This window comes from Stegodyphus dumicola, chromosome 1 (genome assembly GCF_044657685.1).
Source record: "Stegodyphus dumicola isolate Sdum_Otavi_A_Nest chromosome 1, ASM4465768v1".
NCBI lineage: Eukaryota > Metazoa > Arthropoda > Arachnida > Araneae > Eresidae > Stegodyphus > Stegodyphus dumicola.
In genome coordinates this window covers 136,061,892-136,085,550 of record NC_140768.1, presented here as the reverse complement: position 1 = coordinate 136,085,550, position 23,659 = coordinate 136,061,892, and the positions used below count along the sequence as shown (strand labels likewise).

The 23,659-nt window shown below is 31.5% G+C and overlaps 3 protein-coding genes across 5 annotated transcripts; 1 reads left to right on the top strand and 2 right to left on the bottom strand.

The window, feature by feature from the left end:
* Nucleotides 1–508: 508 nt before the first annotated feature.
* Nucleotides 509–3,078, bottom strand: LOC146999261 (uncharacterized). Its single transcript, XM_085821116.1, has 2 exons — nucleotides 1,767–3,078; nucleotides 509–1,430 (listed from the first exon to the last, which is right to left on the bottom strand). The coding sequence occupies exon 1, from the start codon at nucleotides 3,069–3,071 to the stop codon at nucleotides 1,776–1,778; it is 1,296 nt and encodes a 431-aa protein (XP_085677242.1). The 5' UTR covers nucleotides 3,072–3,078; the 3' UTR covers nucleotides 509–1,430; nucleotides 1,767–1,775.
* On the bottom strand, nucleotides 3,013–6,002 carry LOC146999260 (52 kDa repressor of the inhibitor of the protein kinase-like). The gene is made up of 3 exons (XM_085821123.1): nucleotides 5,809–6,002; nucleotides 3,972–4,130; nucleotides 3,013–3,839 (listed from the first exon to the last, which is right to left on the bottom strand). The coding sequence occupies exons 1-3, from the start codon at nucleotides 5,959–5,961 to the stop codon at nucleotides 3,492–3,494; spliced, it is 660 nt and encodes a 219-aa protein (XP_085677249.1). The 5' UTR covers nucleotides 5,962–6,002; the 3' UTR covers nucleotides 3,013–3,491.
* A 2,627-nt stretch (nucleotides 6,003–8,629) lies between these two features.
* LOC118204544 (uncharacterized) lies at nucleotides 8,630–14,936 on the top strand. 3 transcript variants are annotated; one of them, XM_085821106.1, is made up of 3 exons: nucleotides 8,630–9,114; nucleotides 9,764–10,245; nucleotides 10,386–14,936. In XM_085821106.1, the coding sequence occupies exons 2-3, from the start codon at nucleotides 9,997–9,999 to the stop codon at nucleotides 10,413–10,415; spliced, it is 279 nt and encodes a 92-aa protein (XP_085677232.1). In that variant the 5' UTR covers nucleotides 8,630–9,114; nucleotides 9,764–9,996; the 3' UTR covers nucleotides 10,416–14,936. The 3 variants fall into 3 exon arrangements, 2 of the variants coding, with proteins under 2 accessions (XP_085677232.1, XP_085677219.1); XR_015042250.1 differs by having other exon boundaries at nucleotides 8,638–9,114; nucleotides 9,764–10,919; nucleotides 10,953–14,936; XM_085821093.1 differs by having other exon boundaries at nucleotides 8,638–9,114; nucleotides 9,764–14,936.
* Nucleotides 14,937–23,659: the final 8,723 nt, after the last annotated feature.

Below are 23,659 nucleotides of genomic sequence, written 5' to 3'. Positions count from 1 at the left end.
AGTGATTGCAATGAATGTCGTTAAATTTACAAAAGTATTGAAGATATATTGAACAGCATTATAACAAGAAACTACTGTACAAAATATGTAAATTTAGCATAATTTCTTTTTTAGTATTTGCATAGTTTCCTCCAAATGAACCTTAATGGGAAGTTATCTTGCAAAAATTTAAAAGTATTAAAATGGCCTCTATTTAAGATGTAACTGCATTTATAATTATTTTGTAATTGTGAATAGATTATATTATTGCAATTACATTATGCACTTACAACATAATTGCATAAAGTAATGAAATTAAGAGTTCACAGATACAATGTAATATAATTACAATGCAATTATCTAAATTGTAATTATAATCACTTATTTAATACCACAATATTATTATAATCACAATGTAATTTAAATTGGGTACTATATTTGTATACCCTCCACTCAAATGGAGGTACTGATAAGCCTGGAAGTTATTATCAACAAAAAGCCTGTTCAGGACAGTTTGATGACAATTTCCACCGGGCGAAAAGTACATTCTTAAGCCCAGGCAAATCATGACAATAAAAATCATTTAGTCTCATGATTCACTATATTTCAAACCCTAAATTTGAATTCTGCACCAAATTATTTACCTATATTTTAACATACTTTATGAATTATTAGAAGCGATATGGCAAATATCTTCTAAAAATAACTGTAAAATATTTGTATCCATTAATTGATTCAGATACACACTTTTATTATTTAAGTATATCAAAATAACAGTTTCATGTTCCTGAAATACAAAAATTATGAAAAAAGTTAAAAGTAATATTCTTAGAAGCATATGATATTAGTCACCAGCTGCAAAATAGTTAATTTTTTGCCCTAAATACAAGTTTATTACACAGTAGTCAAATGCGTAACTTAATAACATGTTATATAAAAAATTAATGATAATAAGTTTATCAGAAATGAATTAATTCTGCAAACAAATTTTCTGCATTTGAAAATTTTCTACACCTGACGGGAGAAAGAGATCTAGTAAAATTAGATTTATTATAACTTCAGTTGGACCAAATACCTTCTCTCTCTATATATGCATCACTAAAGAAATAAATAAAATTATCATGCTTAAAAAACAGATGTACCATACCAGTTTTTTTCCCCTTGTTACCCTTTACATTGAGAAATAACAAACAGTACAACGCTGAAAAATACTATCTTTGAAATTTTATTTAAATGAAGAAACACACACCATCTTTTTATTTAAGCATTACACTTCAAAAACAGATACACATACCAATTTATTTTCACTAGCCTTTATACTAATAACATGCCATATAAAAATGAAAAGAATTATCCTTGAAATTTAGATAAAATGAAGTAACACAATGAAAAATTTATGCACATGGACATCTTTTTTCTATTGCATGTTGTCTGACATGATCCACAAGTGCCTAAAAATGTACCCAAGGAAACACATTTCAATATTAACAAAAAATTGTTTACAGATTAAAATTCATTCATTTCATACCAGTATTATAAAGATCATGCATGAAACAAATCTGCTTTCCCATACTTTTAAGTAAAACTGAACTGAAATTTTATACTGGAAAATATGCTATATTTCTATATATTAGAAACAAGAAAATAATACCATAATAATATACTCATAGCCTAGCAGAAAGTAACATATATAACATCAAACACAGAAATTTATATACTCGTAGCCTAGGAAAAAGTAATACATATTACATAAAACACATAAATTATTTAATATAAAACATACATACCTTCTAAAATTATTTTACTTTTTGTTTCTTATTGGCCGATGCTGATGAATATGAAACGTTATGGGCTCTTTTGTTGATAAGATGCTGTGTAAGGCCTTTGCATCTAGTAATAAAAAAATTATCAATAATTACTTTCTTAAGATTACAGCATTCTGGCATGGCCACATGTGTACATTTATCAATTATTCTTTCAACTAATTCTTTTGTGATGGCTGTTTGTAAACGAAGGAGTACATCTTTACATTTTTGAAATTCTCGTTCAGCTTCCCTACATATTCGATACATTCCTGAAGAGATGACCTTCAGTCCACCTTTATTGCTGTGTTTTGTAAGAATTGTGCGATGCTCGGGTATGTCAGGTTCCAGCATGTCCTCTGAAATGGTCATAGCTGTTTTACAATTTTCACATATGCTTTTTTTTTTCAACAACTTATTATATATGGCTCCTGCGATGTAATGTATATCATTTTCTTCCACAGCTGGGGGCAAGCGACGTTTCACTGCCACTGCAGAAGAGGTAGATGGCACTACAGAATTGGAGATAGGATGCAAGACCTCCTTTCTGATAGCAACCTCTAATTCAGAAGCATCAAAGAGGCTGTGGTCACTTTCAGAACAATAATTTGGATTATTGATATCCGAAATGAACTGTGATAGGCACACTAATTTCAGTGCTCTCTTGGCTTGCAAAGCAGTAGGCTTTGCACCCGACTTTCGTCTAATCTGTGAAAAGGCATTTTCCAGCGCATCTTGTGTCAACCTGCCTGGTAAGAAAAATGTAAACCCCTCGGAAAATAATTCTTTTGAGAGTTTCACAACACTCAATGTGCTCATAATAATGCCAGTTTGAAATGGCTTCCATGCTTTTCCAAACTGAACAGTTTCAGTCACATGAATGAATTTCAATAAAATATTAAATTTCTCATCTTGATTTTTGATAGTGATGCCTTTTTTTGGATGCCTTGCAGTCATAATTGTAAACCATTCTGCTACAAGTCTCAGCCACCATGCAGAAGTTAATGCTTCTTTTGCAACTTGGTGTAAAATAACTGCTTTTTCAATAGCAGCAGCTGTTTTTACAGAAAACAATTGCACAGCAGATGCCACATTCATCGAGGAAAAGTGTGTTGGGAAGAGATGAACTCTGTTCAAGTGATGTAGAGATCTCAGGGCAGCATCTGATTCTATCTCACTTGACCAGAGTCGTTTCACATACACTGAAGATACTATCCTCGAAGGCAAGGCATGCTGCTGGCGAAATTCCTCTGGTAATATCATAATACTTGAAAGAAATGCATTTCTCATGTTTTTAATGAGATGTGGTACATCTGCAATACTGTGAATGAAAACATCAGGTCCTCCAATATTGTAATTTGTCTTCCTATCTGTCCTAGAGACAGATACATCAATGACGACCACATTGCTCTGTTATTGCTTCCCATATCTGAAACAGAGGCTCTTACAGTTAAACCTATTTCTGTAGCTGCTACTACAGTTCTATGAATTAGATCTTTCATGTCAGAACCTGATGTTGAAGGCCCTGTTAATTCATTGGCAACAATCTGTTTCCATGATGTTTTAAGGCCTCTAAGCATTACAATAGTGTAATGCTTAGCAACTGCAGGTTTTCCTAACGTAACATTTCCAATGAATGACTTAGACGATGTATCAAAATCTTGATATGAAGCTATTTCCATTTCGTCAACTAAAAGGCAGCAGTTCCTATCAAGAGCATCCAATGAATGAACTTTTGTCTTGAGGAAAAAAAAACAAATTTTCTAAAATGCCGAAATTTATTTTTATTTCCCTAATCCTCCTGTTCGAGGTACTGTACGATGGTGCTGGATATCCAGTACTTCTGAGGTAATTATATCCATGTTTGCCCAAAGCAAATCGCATCTTCAGTCCTTTTATAATGGACTTTTCTGACCAGTTCCTTTTTGACTGCACAGCAAGGGCTCCTACTTGCTCATCGGACAAAAATGATGTCAATTTTGCATCTTTTTCTTGAAGCTGTTGCTCAAGGAATTCTATTTTTTTTAACAACTCTTCATTTGAAGCAGGTAGAGTTTCCTAAATTCAAAAAGAAATAGTAAACATGTTATGCTGTGATTATTTTTTTAAACAATGGTTGGATGAATTAATATATTTGTAATAACAATGATTTTTTTCAACAATTTTTTTGGAGAATATTAAATAATTTACCACTTCAGTATTTGGCTTAGGACATCTTACTTCTCTTATCCTCTTGTCAGTTACAGATGGTGGTGGATTTGGAATGCTAAAGAGTGTTGGTACTGCAGTTTTTCTTAGTTTTTTTCTATCTTTGCATAGTGACTCAAATTGAGATTCCTCAAAATGATCCTGTAAATACATAAAGTAATAAAAAAAAAGTACACAAAATAAATAAAAGTACGAAAAAACAAACCACACAGTGAGGTTGTGCCAAAGGCAGCAAGCATGAACTGTAAGTAAGTATAGGCAATAAATAAATATGCAGGTAATTAAATTAGGCCCAGTATTATAAAAAAGTGAAACAATAAACAAACCATGTCTAACATATCAGCAGCAGCATCTTGTAAGCTTGGACAGAATTTAATTATCCAATATTTATTTTTTGCCTATAATTTAAGGTGTTCTTTAGAACATTATCCAAAAATTAAATGAAGTAGTGTTTTGCTATAACATTAAAAACAACTAAAATAAAACTTTATATTTCTTGCTATAGTGCTCTTACAATAGATAAGAAAATAAGAGTTCACTACACCCAACTTTTAAGATACTAGGCCGATAAATACATTTATAATTAGAGCAGACTATGATTCTTGTTATAATTGTAGTAATGTTTATTGCTCTAACTGAAATATTTAATTTTTAATTCTCTAATCATTCAAAACATAGCCCTAATTTCGGAGCACAGTGCCAACATGCATTTTAAAAAGCATCAAGCCCAGTTTAAATGACTATTTTTTAAATTACATTGGCACAGGCATATCCAATTAAAGTTATTAAAAACTCTAGAACGTAGTTCAGTAGCTTTCTGAATTTGTAGGCAATTTTTTATTTAGAGATGACAACACAAAATAACGCTTCAGAAAATATTATTTATCATGTATAAAAATCTGTTTTGTAACACAGATCAGTAATAACTGTTTATCAATGTCATGAGGATTTAATTTGAGGAGATCACATTCTTTAGAAGTATCAAATTCATGAAAGAATTTTGGCTTGGCCTTTGAAATTCATCATTACAGGCAGATTTATTTGATTGTTATGCATGCATTAAACACTACACATGCATTAAAAACACTACAATTATTTTTGAAAAGTACACATGCAGTTTCACAAGTTTTCTGTGCTTATTTGAATGTTCTGCATTCATTTCTAAATCTTTACTCTTATTATCTTTTTAAAATTGCCAAATTGTATAATACTGTGATTATAAATATATGGTACTTGCAATTATTGAAGTCAGATTATATATATTTTGTCTCATACTATTCAATTTATTCTATTGACTTCAGATGTCAATGTCAAAATTCTGGAAGTTATTTTAACCAAGAAACAGTAGTGGGCACCGTGCATAAGCAACTCATCTAACTTTTTAACAACAGTGATTATAAAATAAAGAAAAAAATTATATATCATTCCAACGATATTGCAACTATAGTATAATGTTACATATATCTTTAGCAAACATTCATATTTTATCTTGACTTTCCAAATTATTATTTATTTTTTAATAAATTTCAATATGCTAATGATTTTCATGTTACATTAGTATAAATTCCACAATTAGTACAGGAAAACAAAATCTGCGCTTTATATTAGAAGAGAAATTTCTTTTCCACATTCAAAACATCCACATTGGCGATGTTTGGCGACGGGTACATTAACCCTAGACTAATTTAATTATAGCTATTATTACAGAAATTAGCAGATACTCAGGTTATTGTACACAAGAATTTCACTTTACTTGCACATTATAAACATCAGAGAAGATATAAACTCTAAATGAAGGCGTAATTAACATTATACTTACTAAGCAAAGTTCAGCGCCTGGACCAGGTTTCCAATTGTCTCTTCGGCAATTATTTACCCATATTTTTCTTCTTTCTTCATTTTTAGGAAATTTTACCAATGTATGACCTTTCCGTGAATGATTTGAACAATTAATAGCTGCACATCCGCCCATTTTACACAAAAAAACACAAAAAATTGTCGCACCGTAACTACACAGCCGCCATTAAATCTCCCACTTGGGAGAGCGAATGCCTGATGATTCAGCCTGGTATATAGGAGCCTTAATTAGTATGGCGGATAAAACTCGGTATTTTGATTTGTGATCTGGCTTCGTACATTCAAAAATGGAGTTACTTAGCTCTTCCGAAATGTTTGATTTTGTTCAAGGAGGCGTAAATTCTCGCTGTATTACTGAAGCAGAGACCATTTTAAAAAGCTTATCATTTGGTAATGCTCGGAATTTTACTTGAAATCCAATGTACAAGTTTTGGCTTTCTATTTAAGGATAAGTTCTATAGCGTCCTGATCGCATGAAATCGAAGGACATTTCATTGTTCAAAAAGGACAAATAAAAATTTTTTTAAAAAATTCTTGTTCATGTAAAGGAGGAACTGCTGGCTGTTGAGCCGATTTCCTAAGAAACCTTTCCACAAAGGTATCCTTCCATTTAGGCAGATAGCTCTCGAGTGCTTGGTCATAATTAAATCAACCAAACTAATCGCCAGTGTCAGGTAATAGAGTAAATTTTGATAAACAGTTAAACCGAAACACATTTGCGTCCCTCAAGGATGTTGATCATTAATGCCCGTCATGTTTTTGGTCACTTGTAACCTACAAGCTGAGAGTCATTGGCGATCAACCCATAAGTCGATGGTATGGGGCTGTGCAATATATTTAAACAGAGTTTCGAAATCGTAATTAAATAGAAGCACACCGGAATCCAAGAAAGTCACCGAATTTCAAACCGCTCACACAGCACTTCCCATTCGGACACATGAACAATCCCCCGCAAGCGTTTTCTCGTAGCTCAATTTTTGACCCCGGCGCCAGCGACCGAAATTTCGATGGGGGTCACGGAAATGGGCCAAACTTTGACCCCCCATATCTCGGGCCCTAATTGTCCGATCGACTTGAAATTTGAAACGTGGCCTAACAGGGTTTCGGCCTTCCTCCCCATGTTCCGCAGTCGCCGCTCACCATGGGGGGTCCGACCCTTTTCGCCGTAATGCTAAAACAAAAACTCGCGAATATCTCCGAAACGGTTCGATAGAATGTCGCAAATTTTTGTGTGAAAGGGCTCCCTATTTTTTCCTACAAACCCTCCAAATTTCGTGGTCCTAGCTACCATAGTTTTTTTATGGCGAATTTTTGAAGGTTTAAAGAATAGGCCAAAAATCGAACGGAAATTCCCTGCAGAAACTCCATTCGAGAATATTAAAAATCCGAGATAGCCAAAATGTTGCTCTCGAAGAGTACATCAATTTAAAAAAAAAAGTTTCTCTCTAGAAGAAAAGAGATAGAGTGGAGTATTGATATTATATAGTGGTGGAACTATATCATGGATTAGCCAAAGGCAAACAGTTGTTGCAACTACGGCGACTGAAGCAGAAGTAATTGCAGCTAGTGAATGTTCTAGAGAAGTAATTTGGTTAAAGCGACTATTTAGTGATGTAACCAAGTTACGTGAAACTCCAGTAATTCAAGTAGACAACGCCGCTGCAGTGAGACTGTCACAAAACCCGGAGTTTCATCGACGCACAGAACACATTGATATCAAGCACTTTTTCATACGAGAGAAAGTTCTAGAAAAGGAAATCATTGTGCAGCAGGTACCTACAGAGGCGCAAGTTGCTGACATAATGAGTAAACCTTTATTTAAACCGAGACTGTTAATTCTTTGTGATAAGATGGGACTTAAGATGTGACTTTTTTCTTTAATTTACTATTATTTTTTTTACAAGGAGAAGTATTAAAGTATGTTAATAAAAATAATAATAATATAATATATAGTTTAGATAAGTTCTGGCAACAGTGAGTGTTGTCGTCATCAGGAGATCGTGCTTCGCGATACTGTCGTTCAAAAAAAAGCTATAGTTTGTAATTCCAATAAAAGCATCGTATTTTTGCTCTGCTATTCGTTTTTCTCTTTATTTTTAGAAATACCTTTTTAGTTTATGTATTTTTAAGAAATACTTTTTTATAATTAATCTTGTAATAAATTATGATAGTTAAATTAATAAATATTGTTTAATTTGTGTTTTTAATACATAAACTCAGTAATTTACACACACACACATATATATAATATATATATATATATATATATATATATATTATGTTTTTTATTATTATTATTATTATTTGATTGGTGTGTGCGGTTGTGGTCTTGTATTGTATATGGTTCTATGTTGTCAGTCTGCTGCTGTTTTTTGAAATATGTATGAAAATGTTGGGAATGAAAATAGCATAAGTTACTTTGGTTAAATTAATATATACTTTTGTTTGATGACTTTTGTTGATATCTCAGAATGCAAGCATACGTATTACTTTATATTTCATGCTAAATACCTTGATATGAAGCATTTTAACACCGTCAATATTTGTTTTTTCCCCAGTAACACATCTATTCACCATTACCAAACACACTCACTACACACACACCTGTGAGACACTATTTATTGTAAATGAAGACAGATTCTTCTCCTTTTAACTACACTCATGGACACAATCGTATTTTAGGATATTTTCTACTTCTTTTCCTTTTCTTTCTATAGGCCCTTTTTTTTCCCTCTATTATTTTTGGACCATTTATTTTAAATTTTATTTTGTCCCATCTTTTCTTCCTGGCCTTTTGAACTCGTACAAGATGTACGAAGTTCCTTTTTACTCTCCTCAAACACGAAATTGCCCCTCTTTCTATATACCTTTCCTTCGCACCTATGCTCGATTTTTCGGCCATCGGGGCAGAAGGACTTAGCGGGTGCAAAACAGCATCTATCTACTTTGTCTGTCTGTTTGACATTAGTATGTCGGGATCACGGAGTATAAACAAGGAGGGGAAACTGGTATTACAACTTTTTACAAAAATGGTCCACTTTTGTCGCATTATTTATAGAGGGCGCTGCAATCGTTAGCTGTTCTACTTTTCGTAGGATTTGCCATAGGCAGCAATACAGAAAATATTGATTTGATATCAATTTCCAGTATGAGTAATTCTTGTAATGCAACCTGCTTCGCCCCCGGATACAACAGTGGTTATACATCTGTTAGGCAGAAGAAGAAAAGCTTGGAAATCAAGAATCCAAGTATATTTAGAGCTCCAAAGGTGAGCAACATTTATATCATGCCTGATCACAGTCAGACGAATTTATATAACTTTACAGAACGTCTGGATTGCTAGTAAATAAGAGGGTATTTAAAAAGTAATAGACTGGAAATTAGTTAAATATTTCACAGAACTTTAAATTGGAAATTAGTTTAATATTTCACATAACTTATGTGCATTTGCATTTCGTGCATGAAAGCAGGCAATCCTGAGATTTTTAAAGTTAAATAAATTTCTGGAATTATGCAAGAATGATGGAATATTTGCCTCTTTATTTCATTTACAAAAAAGAAGATTATCTCATTTCCCCTTCTTTTCCGTTTGAAGTAGGTTTTTATAATAAATGGAAATGAACACTATGCTGCTTAAAATTAACTTCACTTGTGTGAAAACATAACAGCAGATAAGTGTAATGAAAAATTGATTTTCCATGAGATAAATTCAGCATATTAAATAAGTTATGAAGATTATAAAATCATGCCACATAACTGAATGGCTGTTAAAAATTAAGATTTAAATCTTGATATACTGCACAGTGAGAACCATTATGCACAAGGATTTTAAATTTGAATGTGTAAAACTATTCAAGCGTTTTCTGATATTTCTGAATTCTGATATTTATACGTACTTGTTGAAATATATTTTACAGGATCCTGTGCTGCTAGACAAATGGACACATGCAATTCCTCGGGCCGACCAAATACTTTCAGAGAAGGATGTTGTATGCGAGCATCATTTTGCAGAAAGTGATATAAAACAATTTTACGAGATGAAATTGTTCGATGGGATAATATTCAAGTTGGAAATGGGCCGCCCTAGACTCCAAGAAGGAGCAATACCCTCAATCTTTCCAAATCTGCCTTTATATTTATCCAAACCGTCATGTCAAAGAAAAGCATATGCTGCAAGAAATGTGCCTGTGAAAAGAATGCTCCATTGGTTGCAGATAATGTTGCCGCTACTAAAAAGGATTTTACATTTCCACTGTTGACTGAAAGTCTGCAGAAGATTTCCAAACCGCATTGTTTGTGGACTGTAAATTCCGTAGTTGAATTCATTGTATGTGCTCGATGGGCAACTAATTACATGTGTGAAAAAAGGGTTATAATTGATAAAGATATGACTGTAAAGGTTAGTTTTGTTTTGACATTTTTATAATTTCAGTATTGCACGTCAAACTGCACTTGGTACTATTGTGTTACACATTCATTGCTTTTTTTTTTTTTTCATGTGTAATTTATTCTTCACTTATTTATTGTTATTTTTTTCAGATTTCTACGTTATCTTTTCTGAATTTTTGAGCTATGAATAGATGGATTTTTATTTTTTTTTAATTGAGGAAATTGTCAGAGATGATACCTGTCTGTAGTGTCTTAGAAGGATTATTTTTCAATCAAAAACATGTTCTGAGAGACATAACATGAAATTATGTCTCGATGGAAATGGATTAGGCATATTTCATTGTCATTGGTTTCATGCCTTAGGAAAGAAACCAACAAGTGTCTGGTTAAGAAGCACATGGCAGAGGAACCAATTATTATGACTTACAAATGGCAGGCATATTCCATAGGCAGGCATGGGTATTATGTGCATAAGATTGTTAATTATCTCGCAAATTTTGTTAAGTTGCAACTGATGCACTTAGTCTATAAAATCCTGCTGCCTCTGAAATTATGAGTACAAAATTGTGGTCTTGAAAAGTAGAATTAGCTAATCACCTACTGAATACCTGTTTCGACATAAAGTTAAGTGTAATGGCCAAGATCCATTGATTAAATCGCTATTAAAAATTTTCTCCTCGTAGGGTAATAATATGCATCTGTCAATTTCCTCGTAAGGTAATATGCATCTGTCAATTTCTTCCTAGGGTAATATGCACTGTGATCCAATAAAATATTGATCTTGCATTTCTAATTCATTGGTCAGTGTGTGTAATACCTTATAAGCAATGATATTAATTGTATATTATTTTATAGATAATATTTCTTGCTTTCTCATTGTTTTGATTTAATAATGGTATTTTGTTCCCATGTCTAAATAATTGGGTGCTAACTGGTCTAATTTTAATTTTTCAGCCAGTGTATATTGTTTGTCTTGCTGTTTTGTTTGTTTTTATCCAAACATGATGTGTTAATATGTACTAAAGATGCAATAGCTGAATTTAATAATTTTTATGTACCTTTAATTAATATGGCTAATGTTATGCAAATGCTAATTGTTATACTATATCATTAGATTGCAATGCTTGTTTGAAACACAAATTCACTTTAGATCCAGGTGAATCAGCAATCTTGCTCAGCAAATTTCTGATCCATGTAGTTCAGAAATTACCAACATTTTGAAAAATCCTGCCTTGCTTAATTCTGCAAAAGTACATAATTTCTTCATAAATGATTCAATAAGCTTCTTATGTTTGTTTTGAATAAATGAAATAATGCTAGGTAAAAGTTTACAATTGGGTGCCCCTTGCTTATTGGCGATTCTTTTTTGACGCCAAGATCGGCGCCAGGAAGGCACAATTTCAAGATGGCCGCTACACAAAATCAAAATAAGAAGTCAAAGAATTGCACAAGATCTGTGTCCATGTTTTACTTAAAAATCCCATCTGTTTTTACTTAAAAAAACATCCTAGAATTGCACAACCTAGGCAAGGCACACTGCTTTAAATATGTCCATGTACACATCAATCTATTTTCATTTAAATAAAATCGGGAAGCTAAAACAAAGTTAAAACTATCATGGTAACTAGAAGTGAGGTTTCATCACCAAACTTTTTTAAAAAATGTCACCAATCGAAGGGGCACCCAATTCTACACTAGAGCCTAATGCTGAATTAGTTGTTGTCCCACTAGCACTGAAATCCTGTGAAAATGAGAAATTTCTCATATATCCCATCTTGGAGTTCAGAAAACGTATGAAATCTTATTGAAAGATTCTTTTAGAAGGGTATGTATAATGACACAAAGAATTTTGTTCTCCCGTATCATTTATGTAACAAATACAAATCTTTCACTCCTAAACAGGCTCCATTTAAAGCTATCAGAATACCTAAATATCCAAATGACTTTTTTCCGTGTAGATTGGTTGTCCTGTACGAAATTGTGGACATGATCTCATTATTCTAGATCATTTTTCTAAACATCTTGTTTTTTAAGACCTCTCAAAAATCTCACTGCTGAAACTATTACAGCACATTTATTACAATATATGTACCTGGAAGACCAGAAATGATCTTGATTTAGACACAATATCCTTCACTGGTGTTTGAATCGATTACCAAATGCTTGGATATTAAATTATCTCACTGTATTCCTTAGAGACCTGAGTATAATGAACATGTTAATACCTGCATCAAGAGCTCTTTGCTTATACTTCATGAAAAAGGTATTCCATTTGAAAATGCATTGCTTATCCATCAAAATATTTATAATGGTACTGTTCATCCTTCAACTGGTTATTCTCCTAATATTCTGCATTTTGGAAGAAAATTATCATTACCTTTTAATATGTTTAATCCTGATCCAAGGCCATTCAGGTGGAAAAATCATATTATTTGTGTGATCTTTTAACACAACTAAAACTAAGTTATGAGCATGCCTATGAGATGTTGGAATAAAACAAATAGAACTGAATACTTGAAAAATGCCATATTAAGATCATTCAATGTTAATGATATAGTGTATGTGAAATCTAAGGTTACATTCCAGCATAGGTTTTCGAAAACTTTTTCTTCTAAAGTAAATGATGTAAATTATGTTATTTGTGCACTTGACAATGATTTTTTCTCAGCCATTTATAGAATTCACATCAGTTGCCTTCGTTTGGCTCCTAAAAGATTCTCCCACACTTCAGTGCACTTAATTCTTTTTTTTTCACTCATTTCTTATACTATCATAGAACATTATTACAAGTTATGCAATATGTTAAATTGTTCGAAATTTAATTTTATGTGTCTTTTGTTGATTTCTTGATTGTGTGAGCATAATCATTAGAGTTTAAGGCTTGATAACCCTTAAATATCATTTCGAGATTCAACGACATTGTGCCTAATATATAAGTGCATAAGTGTTTGATTTCAAAATTTCCTGGTATGATGTGATTATAATGGTTTGTATTGTTTTTCATCCTGTTTGTAATTTATCTAATTAAGTGTAACTGGGGATGTACAAAAATTGCATTTTGCTTTATCATAGAAATACTTCATTTACAATTCTGTACTGTGTACTTGCAATATGGTATATTCGAAAATTTTATGTACCATATTTATATCATGCACTTATATGTATTTTGCATAAAAAGTTGCTTGTATTGAATTATGGAATATTTAAATAAGTGGTTCTATGTTTTAATGTTAAAAATTTTGTTTTTGTGTAGATGGCATGGTTTTGTTGATACCTAAATGAAAAAATCTTTTTATTTAAAATGTAATCTATGTAATATGTATTTCAGACTGTTAGCTCCATAGTGATTGTCATGATTTTATATGAGGCTGGCACCATGATACCGGAATTTTTATTATGCACATAATTAATTTTTCCTCCTTCCCTCAAAAAGGGGTGAATATCCGATGAGGTCACATTAAATTTATGTCCTTGGAATTATTACAGCCATCTAGAACCAGATAAGGGATTTCATGTGGCGACAATATTTTTGCCAACAGGTTTGTTATAACATGACCAAGCTATGTCATCAGACAACTAATTTCAGTTCAGTTTGTTTGCAAAGTGAAAGAAATATTATGATTGGTTGTTCTCGCTGTGGAATATTTTCATTTTGTTTCTTATCTTCTGCAATGTCTGTACTTTTAATTTTATCAAGAATTCCTTTTTTTTATTTCACTATTCTAAATTATGATACGAGTGCCCTTTCTAAATTCATTCTGGTCCTTAATGTATTGATGCAAAATTTAATTAAAAAGTCCTTCTTAAGTGTTTTTACCTTTTTTCTCATGTGAAGACTTTATTCGTTTAAAGCTTTTTGTTTTGGCTTTCCAAGTTTTTATCCTATTAGCTGAACCCCTCTTTTGATGATGATAAATTTTTAATCTTTGATGATGTGGAGATAAAGGCTTCGTGCTAAGTGCTCCATAAATTAAAATTTCTTGATCCTTGATATTTTCATTGGTTGAAATGTGTAACTGTGCTAGCTTATAAATAGTGGGAATTAGTGAATCTCTTAGTCTATTCATTGTTTTTTCGCTTCCCTCTGGATTTCTGCTGTGTGTACTCTTCTTGTTTCAAATATGTTGTAGTTGGCATTTCTTCGCCCTCTTTTGCAGTTAGCAGAATAAGCCTTACTACATTATGGTATTAGTACTGGAGATGTTTTATGTACCCCCCCAAAAAAAGTGATGACAGCTGCCGTTATTTTCCGAATTTGAGAGACAGCCCTTATACTTTTCTTTCTGAAGTATGTTTGACTTTTTGTCTCCACTTACCGTATGAGAAATGTTGAATGTTGTTAACGAAGGCTGTGAAACTATACTCAGTGCAGAGAAATACAAATTTTTTACGTGCCAGGAGGGATTCTACTGTGGCGGACTTCATGCAATCAATATGGAGCAAAGTCTGATAAGAATCGATAAATAAACGATCTTTGAAAATGTATCCAGGACTCTTCTTTTTCTTTTATTGGACAGCTCACCATGACATGGCAAATACCATGATCCTACCTTGTGTAAGCCACTGTACTACTGAAGTATTCTCTTAACACTATAGCTCACCCTTGTGTGTAACAATATAAAACAATACTGCTAAGATTGTTTCGGGATTATTTATATAATTACTGTTACATTTTTATTAAATTTTTGTTATTTAATTGAACTTGTTTCTTTCATTGCGAGTCTTTAATCGTTGAAAAAGAGATATTAAATTGAGAATAAAAAAAGTAAATAATTACTGCAAGAGAAAACAGACTTTAGTTTTGTATAGTTAATGATGTTTTTTAAATACCGCAGCAAGCATACATTAGGTATTCTGATATTAAACTGGTAGTTTTGCAATAAATGTAATTAGACTCTATTAGTAAATGATCAGTTCAACAAATGAAAATAAAAAATATGGGATCTTTTCCAGTAAAACATAACACATGGAAAATATTTTTTTCAAAAAAGCTACATGTACCAATTTGAAACTTAACAGCGAGAAAATATCATATCATTATAACTGTGATAAAATGTTTCTGAACATAAGAAATTCATCTTTTAGGCTACTGAATGGGATAGAATGACTTTGAAAACTTATTAACTACACTTAATTTCAGGGAGAGGGAACACTATTGTAGGTAACGAGAGTAATATATAATTTAACCATGGCCAACAGTTCAATGTCTTCATACAGATCCTTTGAAGGAAAAGAGCACATGTACTTTTTTATGTTTCACGTGAAAGACCAGGAAAATGCCCATGCAGCTAGCCTCTTGGCGGGATTCGAACCCAGCACCAAACTAGCAGTATTTGGTGACTTTTGCTGCTCAACTGCTGGTGGGAAAGAACAAGGTGCTTGCAAATTGAACACAAATTTAACGAATCACTCTAGCCTCCTATAGCTCACCATTGTGTAACAATGTAAAACAATACTGCTAAAATTGTTTTGGGATTATATCATTACTATTAAATTTTTAAAAAATTTTTGTTATTTAATTGAACTTGTTTCTTTCACTGCGAGTCATTAATCGTTGAAAAAGATATATTAAATTGAGAATAAAAAAAGTAAATAATTACTGCAAGAGAAAACAGACTTTAGTTTTATATAGTTAATGATATTTTTTAAATACTGCAGCAAACATACATTAGGTATTCTGATATTAAACTGGTAGTTTTGCAACAAATGTAATTAGACTCTATTAGTAAATGATCAGTTCAAAAAATGAAAATAAAAAATAGGGGCAGTAAAACATAACACATGCAAAGCATTTTTTTCAAAAAAGCTACATGTACCAATCTGAAACTTAACAGCGAGAAAATATCATAACATTATAACTGTGATAAAATTTTTCTGAACATAAGAAATTCATCTTTTAGGCTATTGAATGGGATGGAATTTTCCTCCTTTGGAAAGAAAAGTGGACATGTACTTTTAAAATAAAAAAGATCTGCATTATATTTTTAGTTAAAATACTGCATTTATTGGTTAGAAGTTAGTTCAAGCAGGACAAAATTAAAGATATATTGAATTAGTCAATATTTTTTACTCTTTATATTTAATTATGAATAATATAGTTCAGCATAACCAAGCGTTCAGAATACTTAACTGAATTCAAATCCGAATTCTATTTTAAAATCTTTTGAAATCAGTTTGAAACATACTTCTCAAATAACAAAGATATGGTCATTTTTAACAGAAAATGATAAAAATATCAAAATCAAAACTGACATAAAAAATTAACTGATTCATAAAAAAGAATAACTTATTATGATAGTACAGAAAACTTACTGACTGAAGCAAAAAATTCTATAAGCTTCATTAAAATTTTGCCACACTTTATATCAAGCTGTGTATCTAAGCATTTTACAAAATGAGAGACGCGAAGAAACTATTCTAATTAAATTTAACATATATACAGCAAGTATTATTACTAGTAACATGATTATTTTTCTGAGGGGGAGGGACTGAAAAATAATCATTAAATTAATCATTCATAAAAAGTACTACAAGGCCTTACAGCATGAAAGCTGTAAATTAATTTTATAATTTGAGGAATAAAATACAATCATTAGTGAGCAGAATATTATAACGTTGATAATAACGCAATCCATGACATTAAAAACATAAACATTTTTCATTCGGTAGTAAGCTTCGCCGCGTGGCTACTCGATAAGCCACGCGGGTATATTAAAGAACCTTGAATGTTTACATTTGGAACTACTAAGATGGAACAACAGCGCCATCTAGTGAACGCGACATTTTAGGACCGTTTTTCTACTAGGCAGTTTCACCTCCTTCATTATACTCCGTGGTCGGGATCAAGGAGGTTAGAATAGAAGGAGGGAAGGTTCAACTCAAAAGGTGAAGCTTAGCGGCCATGTTATTGTTATCGCTGTGACTTGTGCAAGGAAGTCCGTAATTACAATATTTTTTCTTCTTTTCTTTTTGAAGCATGTCAGCTTGTGTTGTGTATGAATGCACAAACAGATTTTCGAAAAAGATTCCTGAGATTACTTTTCCCGCGTAAGTATTGATTTTCTTTTTTTTTAATGTAATTTGATAAGTTAGGTAAAAAATATCACAATGTCATGTTGTTTTCTTTCCAGATGTGAAAAAAGGACTTAATAATAATCAAAATATGTTAAATACATTTTAATGTTTCTGTTTATAGCTGGCATCTTTGTTCCTTAACATACAATGATGTATGCTAGAATTTAAACTGTGTAATTTGAACGTTTTAGGTAATTCATTTGATAATTTTCATGAAAAGTAAGACACCAATTGTTACTATTTTTATGAATTGTAAAGGTGTTAAACAAAGTAATGCTTTTCTTTATGTATTAATTATTATTAATTTTTAAGTTTTGTGAACTGTTAGGAATATAATTTGTGCATTTGATCAAGATAAACTAACTTTTCTGTTGTTAAAAAAATGGTTTTTGCATAAATTTACAAATTTGTGGGAAGTATAGCGATAAAAGTAAGTAAAATATTTACACAACTGAACATGTGGGAAAGATGTATCCAAAAATATAGGTATAGGTATATTTCTGTAATTCAGCTTAATTAAAGGCAATTTCTTTGAGATTCATAAATATGAAACGCGCATAAACTGAAATCACTGAATTCACATAAATCTGTTTCATTTTATTAATATTTATTTTCTTGTTGGGTACTATTCGGTTTCGAGGGCCGTAAAAAATCGCCAAACTATTGTTGATGCCAATGCTGCCAAAAATAATTGCGGCAACCCTAATAATTGCGGCAAGAAAGGAAGTATAATAGTAAATAACTATTTAAGATTGATGTTTTAATTTAGATGAAAGGTTAATTTCATATAAAGGTTAATTTTATATGAAAAAGGCTAAACATGACTGAATGGAAGTATAATAGTAAATAACTATTTCAGATCATTATTATAATTTACATAAAAATTGCTAAACATAACTGAATGGATGCCTTCATCGCTATTTCGCTACCGACTCATCGCTAAAGCATAATTTCATCTCGTTGGTTGTTCTAACGTAAATTTCTATACTGAATGATGCCTTTTCTTTGAAAATATTCTCGGTAAAGTGCAGAATCGCTCACTTATTTGTATGCCGCTTTTTAGAAGGGTAAAAACAATTGGATTTTTGTTAATTTTCTTTTACTTTTTAAGTGAAAATAGGTCGATGTGTACATGAATACCGAGTATGTGCAATTCTTAAAAACGCGTCAAGCAGTGGGTGATTCTGCACTTTACCCAAAATTTTATTGCCGACTTTTCGTCAGGGCAATTCCCAAATTGTTAAATCCATAGAATATCAAAAAAGGATTTAAAATAAAAAAAAAAGGGATTTAAAAATTAAACTAGTATTTCAATGGCGTCTTAAGAAATATAGAACTATATAAACTTACGCAATCTGAAATCAGCGCGTACGGTAGATTTGGCGCTTTTGCGCATACATTTTCGCTGCAATTTTTTTACGGCCCTCGAAACCGAACAGTACCTCTTGTTGTTATAAGGTTGTTGGTTGTGAAAAGAAGCTATTTAAACTTTCATTTAAAAAAAATGCAACTTGTGACTATTTTTTTAGAAAATTATCTGCTATTAATTTCAGGTTAAAATTATTTTAAACGATTCTTTAATAAATTACAATATTGTGAATAAATCAGAAATATCACTTCTTAAAGGAAAAATTGGAAAGTACACCCAACAGGTTGCTAATAAAACCTAAACAAATTCTTGAAATATGCAGAAACATTATTTTTAAAGGCTTTAATGTTATGCACATGCATTTAGATTTCGAAGTATTTCTTAATGATGTTCTGTACGTAGTAAATTACGGATATCATCTTTATAACTTTAAAACAAAAAACTAACAATAGCGAAGCATTTCATTATAAATTTTACATATTTTTAGTGGAAAATACATGCACGGAACAGCTTAAAAACACGTACGTTTCACTGCCGTAATGCAATATTTTGAAGTTACAAATATGGACGCCGCTTGTTCGGTGAAGTTTCATTCCCTGATAGTGGAGGAAACTGCGAACCCTCCCTCCTTCTATTCTAACCTCCTTGGTTGGGATGCGTAATGGCAGACCGCACATTGAGTTGAACAGTGTTAAACGAATGTCGCATACTGCGCATGCCCAGAAACAAATTTGGGGTAATTATTATGTTGGCGCGATTTGAAAAGAGGATAAATACGGTATGTGGTAGATGTACCGCTATCTGATTGTAAACAAATCCGGCATTTAAGTCTTCGTAGAGTATATGTGCAATGTAAAGTAATTACTCTGTAAAATTAGATTTTTTTTCCTGTACTGCTCCAACAACTGGAAAGTTGAACAATACGATCAAGTTTAAGTTCGATTGAAGAGTGCAAAAAATGGGTAAAGGAAATTAGCGTAAATGCAGATGCTCCAGTGGATAGCGCGAGCTTCAAACCAAATGCTATTGCAAGATTACTTTCAGGTATGTATATATTTTCCCATTTCAGTAAATTTGATATGTTATATGTGCAATATGTGATATATTGTATTTTAACACATATACAGTTCATTAACATTTCCTAAATTTCTATATAATGTAGCATTAAGAAAGATGTTTTAAGAAATAATTTGTTTCCTTACTGTTTTAATTTTTTCGAAAAGAAACATCATTTTCGAGAAACTTCAAGAAGAAAGTTATTAGTATGTACAGCGTAATTTTATTACAGCTAAAACTGATGCAAGGTACTTGAGTCTTTTATTTCCAAATGTGTTGAAATGTTTTGGTTGAAGTTAATATAATATAAAATAATGTAATGAGCTCGTAATGTAATGAATTGTGGTATAACTGTAAAGAATTGGTAAAAATAAAATATAATTAGTTCACATTTACTTAACTTCTTATATTATCAAATATCTATTGAATAGAAAAACCTGTTGAAATATTAAATGTAACATGTTCTATTTTTAAAAGGCAGATGATTGTACAGCATGTAGGAATTGATGATGATTTTTAATAATCCTAAAGTAATAGTAAAGTCAACAATAAAGTATATTTTGATGTATGTAATTTTCATCAATGATTACATAACATTGCACTTTAATGTAAAGTATGCTTGGCTTGTTTTCATGTGTGCTATATACAGTGAAAATTCGTTAATCCGGACTCGTCGTGACTTCGGCGATTCCGGATTATCGATTTTTCCGGATTATAGATCATCAGTTTAAATCTCGTAAGATGGCATGCAGAAATTCTAAAATTAAAAATATGAAACCGTAATTTATGAAATAAAGAACAATTATGATCTAAAGGGTATCAAAATTTGCAAAAAGAAAAAGCTTAATATTTATTTGTTTACTTTATTAAACATTTCTTTCAATGTAAGTTGTTTAAGTTTTGCTTCGTTTCATGTGATAATACTTTCTCTTTAATTCTATTAAACAGACATAATTTCTTGTTCAGTTACAAAGTTCCGCTATTCAAGTCCTATAATTGCTGTGTCTAGTCAATCGATATGTTTTCGTTTTCACTAACCTCTGTCACTTTCTTCGCTATCGAAAGCGAATTATAATGACGAGGAACTTGTTTTAAATCATATTAAAGACGGAGCACATTGAGATGAAATACTAATTTGGTAAGGAATTATAAGCCAAATAAAATAAAAACATCTGCCCTGAAGATAAGGATAGTGCTGACAGATCAACTTCCAATTCATTACGCGCCCGCTGCGGCGGAACGCCGACCAGCGTGAAATTGATAAACAGATTTCGGATTTCAAAACATACTTTCGCTTTAGATCCTTTACATATTAACAAATATATATCGGAAATTCTGTTTGATATAATCGAAAGTTTAAGCTTACTTTTATAAAATTGCTCTTACAGTCTGCAAAAAATAATAAGCCGGATCCAATTCGAAAATTAAGGAACAACGCAATCATCAACATTAACTGAAATAGATAATTAGATAATTTTAGCTTATACGTCCATTATACATAAAACGCGCACGCGAAAACGTATTCTGCACTTGCGCACACTCATATGCGCAGTCGTAAAAGGTCTTACGCGCATGTGTCAACGCAGCGCATGCGCAGAAAGTTTTTAGTTTTGAGGTCCGGATTATAGATTATTTCGAATTATGGGTGTCCGAATTAACGACTTTTGACTGTATTATTGCAAATTAGTTCTTCATAAAATTGTATATTTCTGCAGTGAAAAAGTATGTATGCGATCATGCAAGTTGTAGGAAAACATGTACGTGTACTGCACATTTACCAGGAAGACAAGATAACAATTATGACTGTCAATCATCATTTGCTGACTGTATCTGTCAAGCTGACTACACAGACTATAGTAGCCAAAGATAAGTTGTAGAAAGTGTGTTTCAGAGTTGAATATATGAATTAAGGTTACTAGGATAATTATTCTTAACTTAATAGTAAAATTTAAATAAAACCCCTTATTTCATTTTTTTATAAATTCTCTTATTATTATGATGTGATTTCACAACCATTGAACCTCTCCTATTGTTAAATAATTCATTCAGCACTGAACAACATATTATTTTATTGGTATAAAAAATAATATATTTTGTGCATATGACCAAGTTATGATCTAAGATTTTTCAATACCTGAATCATCCTTTTAAAGATTTTTATAAAATGATTTTTTTTTTAATTTCAGGCATTGGCACAATGAATGGCAGCTGAAAAATTTTGACCCTTGTTTCTGGAAGTGAAATGTTAGATGTAAGTAATGATGTCTGAGACCCTTATCACACGGCATTTGTTTCACATGAACAACTTGTTTTGGACAATTTTTCTGCCTGGTTTACTATTGAAAGAAAGACATGCGACTTTTTCCTTCCTTTCTAAAAAAATTGCAAATTGTTCGTTTCCAATCAATCAGCTATCAGCTTGTTTGTAATGGGGAACCAGTTTCCCATGTTAACCCCAAAGTGATCTATGATAATTGGCTGTTGTGACAAAGCAGAAAAATTGTTCCAAACAGTTGTTCTTCTGAAACAAACCGACGTGTGATAGCATTCTTACTGTTAATAATACTGTGAAACACTTAATTGTATGATTTGCTAATGAATATGTACTAGGCAATTGTGGTTATTATGAAAGAGGTGAAATTTCAAATGCAGTTGTTTCAGTTACAATTATTACAGATATTATTTAATTTTGTAATAATGCTAATTAAAAATATGAATTAAGAAAATGCAAAAATTAGTGTATAAGCATACTAAGTAGTTCAGAGTAAGACTTGTACTTAATTTATAGTAAGCACTCATTCACACATATGATGACTCATACACTGATATAAATTTGGTATGCTTTTATACTGTTTACATGTCTTTTATATTCAGATTTGAATCATCATCTGCCAACAAATTCAGTTAATCAGGCATTGTTGACCTTATTAGTTTCTTGCAGATGTGTGAACTTTGGAAACATTTTTAGAATTAGTGTAGTTTTTTTTTGCTTTTCAGGTTTTCACATAATATCAACTAGAAACATTACCTCTTTATTTTAAAGGTCAAAGAGATAAAATTAAAAAAATTAATTAGTTAATGTCATACCTAAAATGTTCTTTTATTACACAACTATTATTTAAGCCATCCAAATGGGCGCAATATTTTTATAATACTTTTATTTAATTTTCCAGTATATGTTACTGAAGCCATTCAAATCCCACTTGGACATTTTCAAGCATATTAGTTGTTGAATATTATGTCTGACTGTAAACACACAGGCAAAGTACAGTCAAAAGTCGATAATCCGGACTCGTCGGGACTTCGGCGATTCCGGATTATCGATTTTTCCGGATTATAGATCATCAGTTTAAATCTGGTAAGATGGCATGCAAAAATTACAAATTTAAAAATATGAAACCTAATTTATGAAATAAAAAACAATTATGATCTAAAGGGTATCAAAATTTACAAAAAGAAAAAACTTAATATTTATTTGTTGACTTTATTAAACATTTCCTTCAATGTAAGTTGCTTCGTTTCATGTGATAATACTTTCTCTTTAATTCTATTAAACAGACATAATTTCTTGTTTAGTTACAAAGTTCCGCTGTTCAAGTCCTATAATTGCTGTGTTGAGAATACCGACTAATTAGTCAATCGAAATGTTTTCGTTTTCAATAACCTCTGGGTCACTTTCTTCATTATCGGAAGCGAATTATAATGACGAGGAACTTGATTTAAATCATATCAAAGACGGAGTACATCGAGATGAAATACTAAACTTAGTACGGAATTATAATCCAAATAAAATAAAAACATCTGCTCTGAAGATAAGGATAGTGTTGACAGATCAACTTCCAATCCGCGGCGTGAAATTGATAAACAGATTTCGGATTTCAAAACATACTTTCGCTTTGTAGATACAAATTACATATTAGTAAAT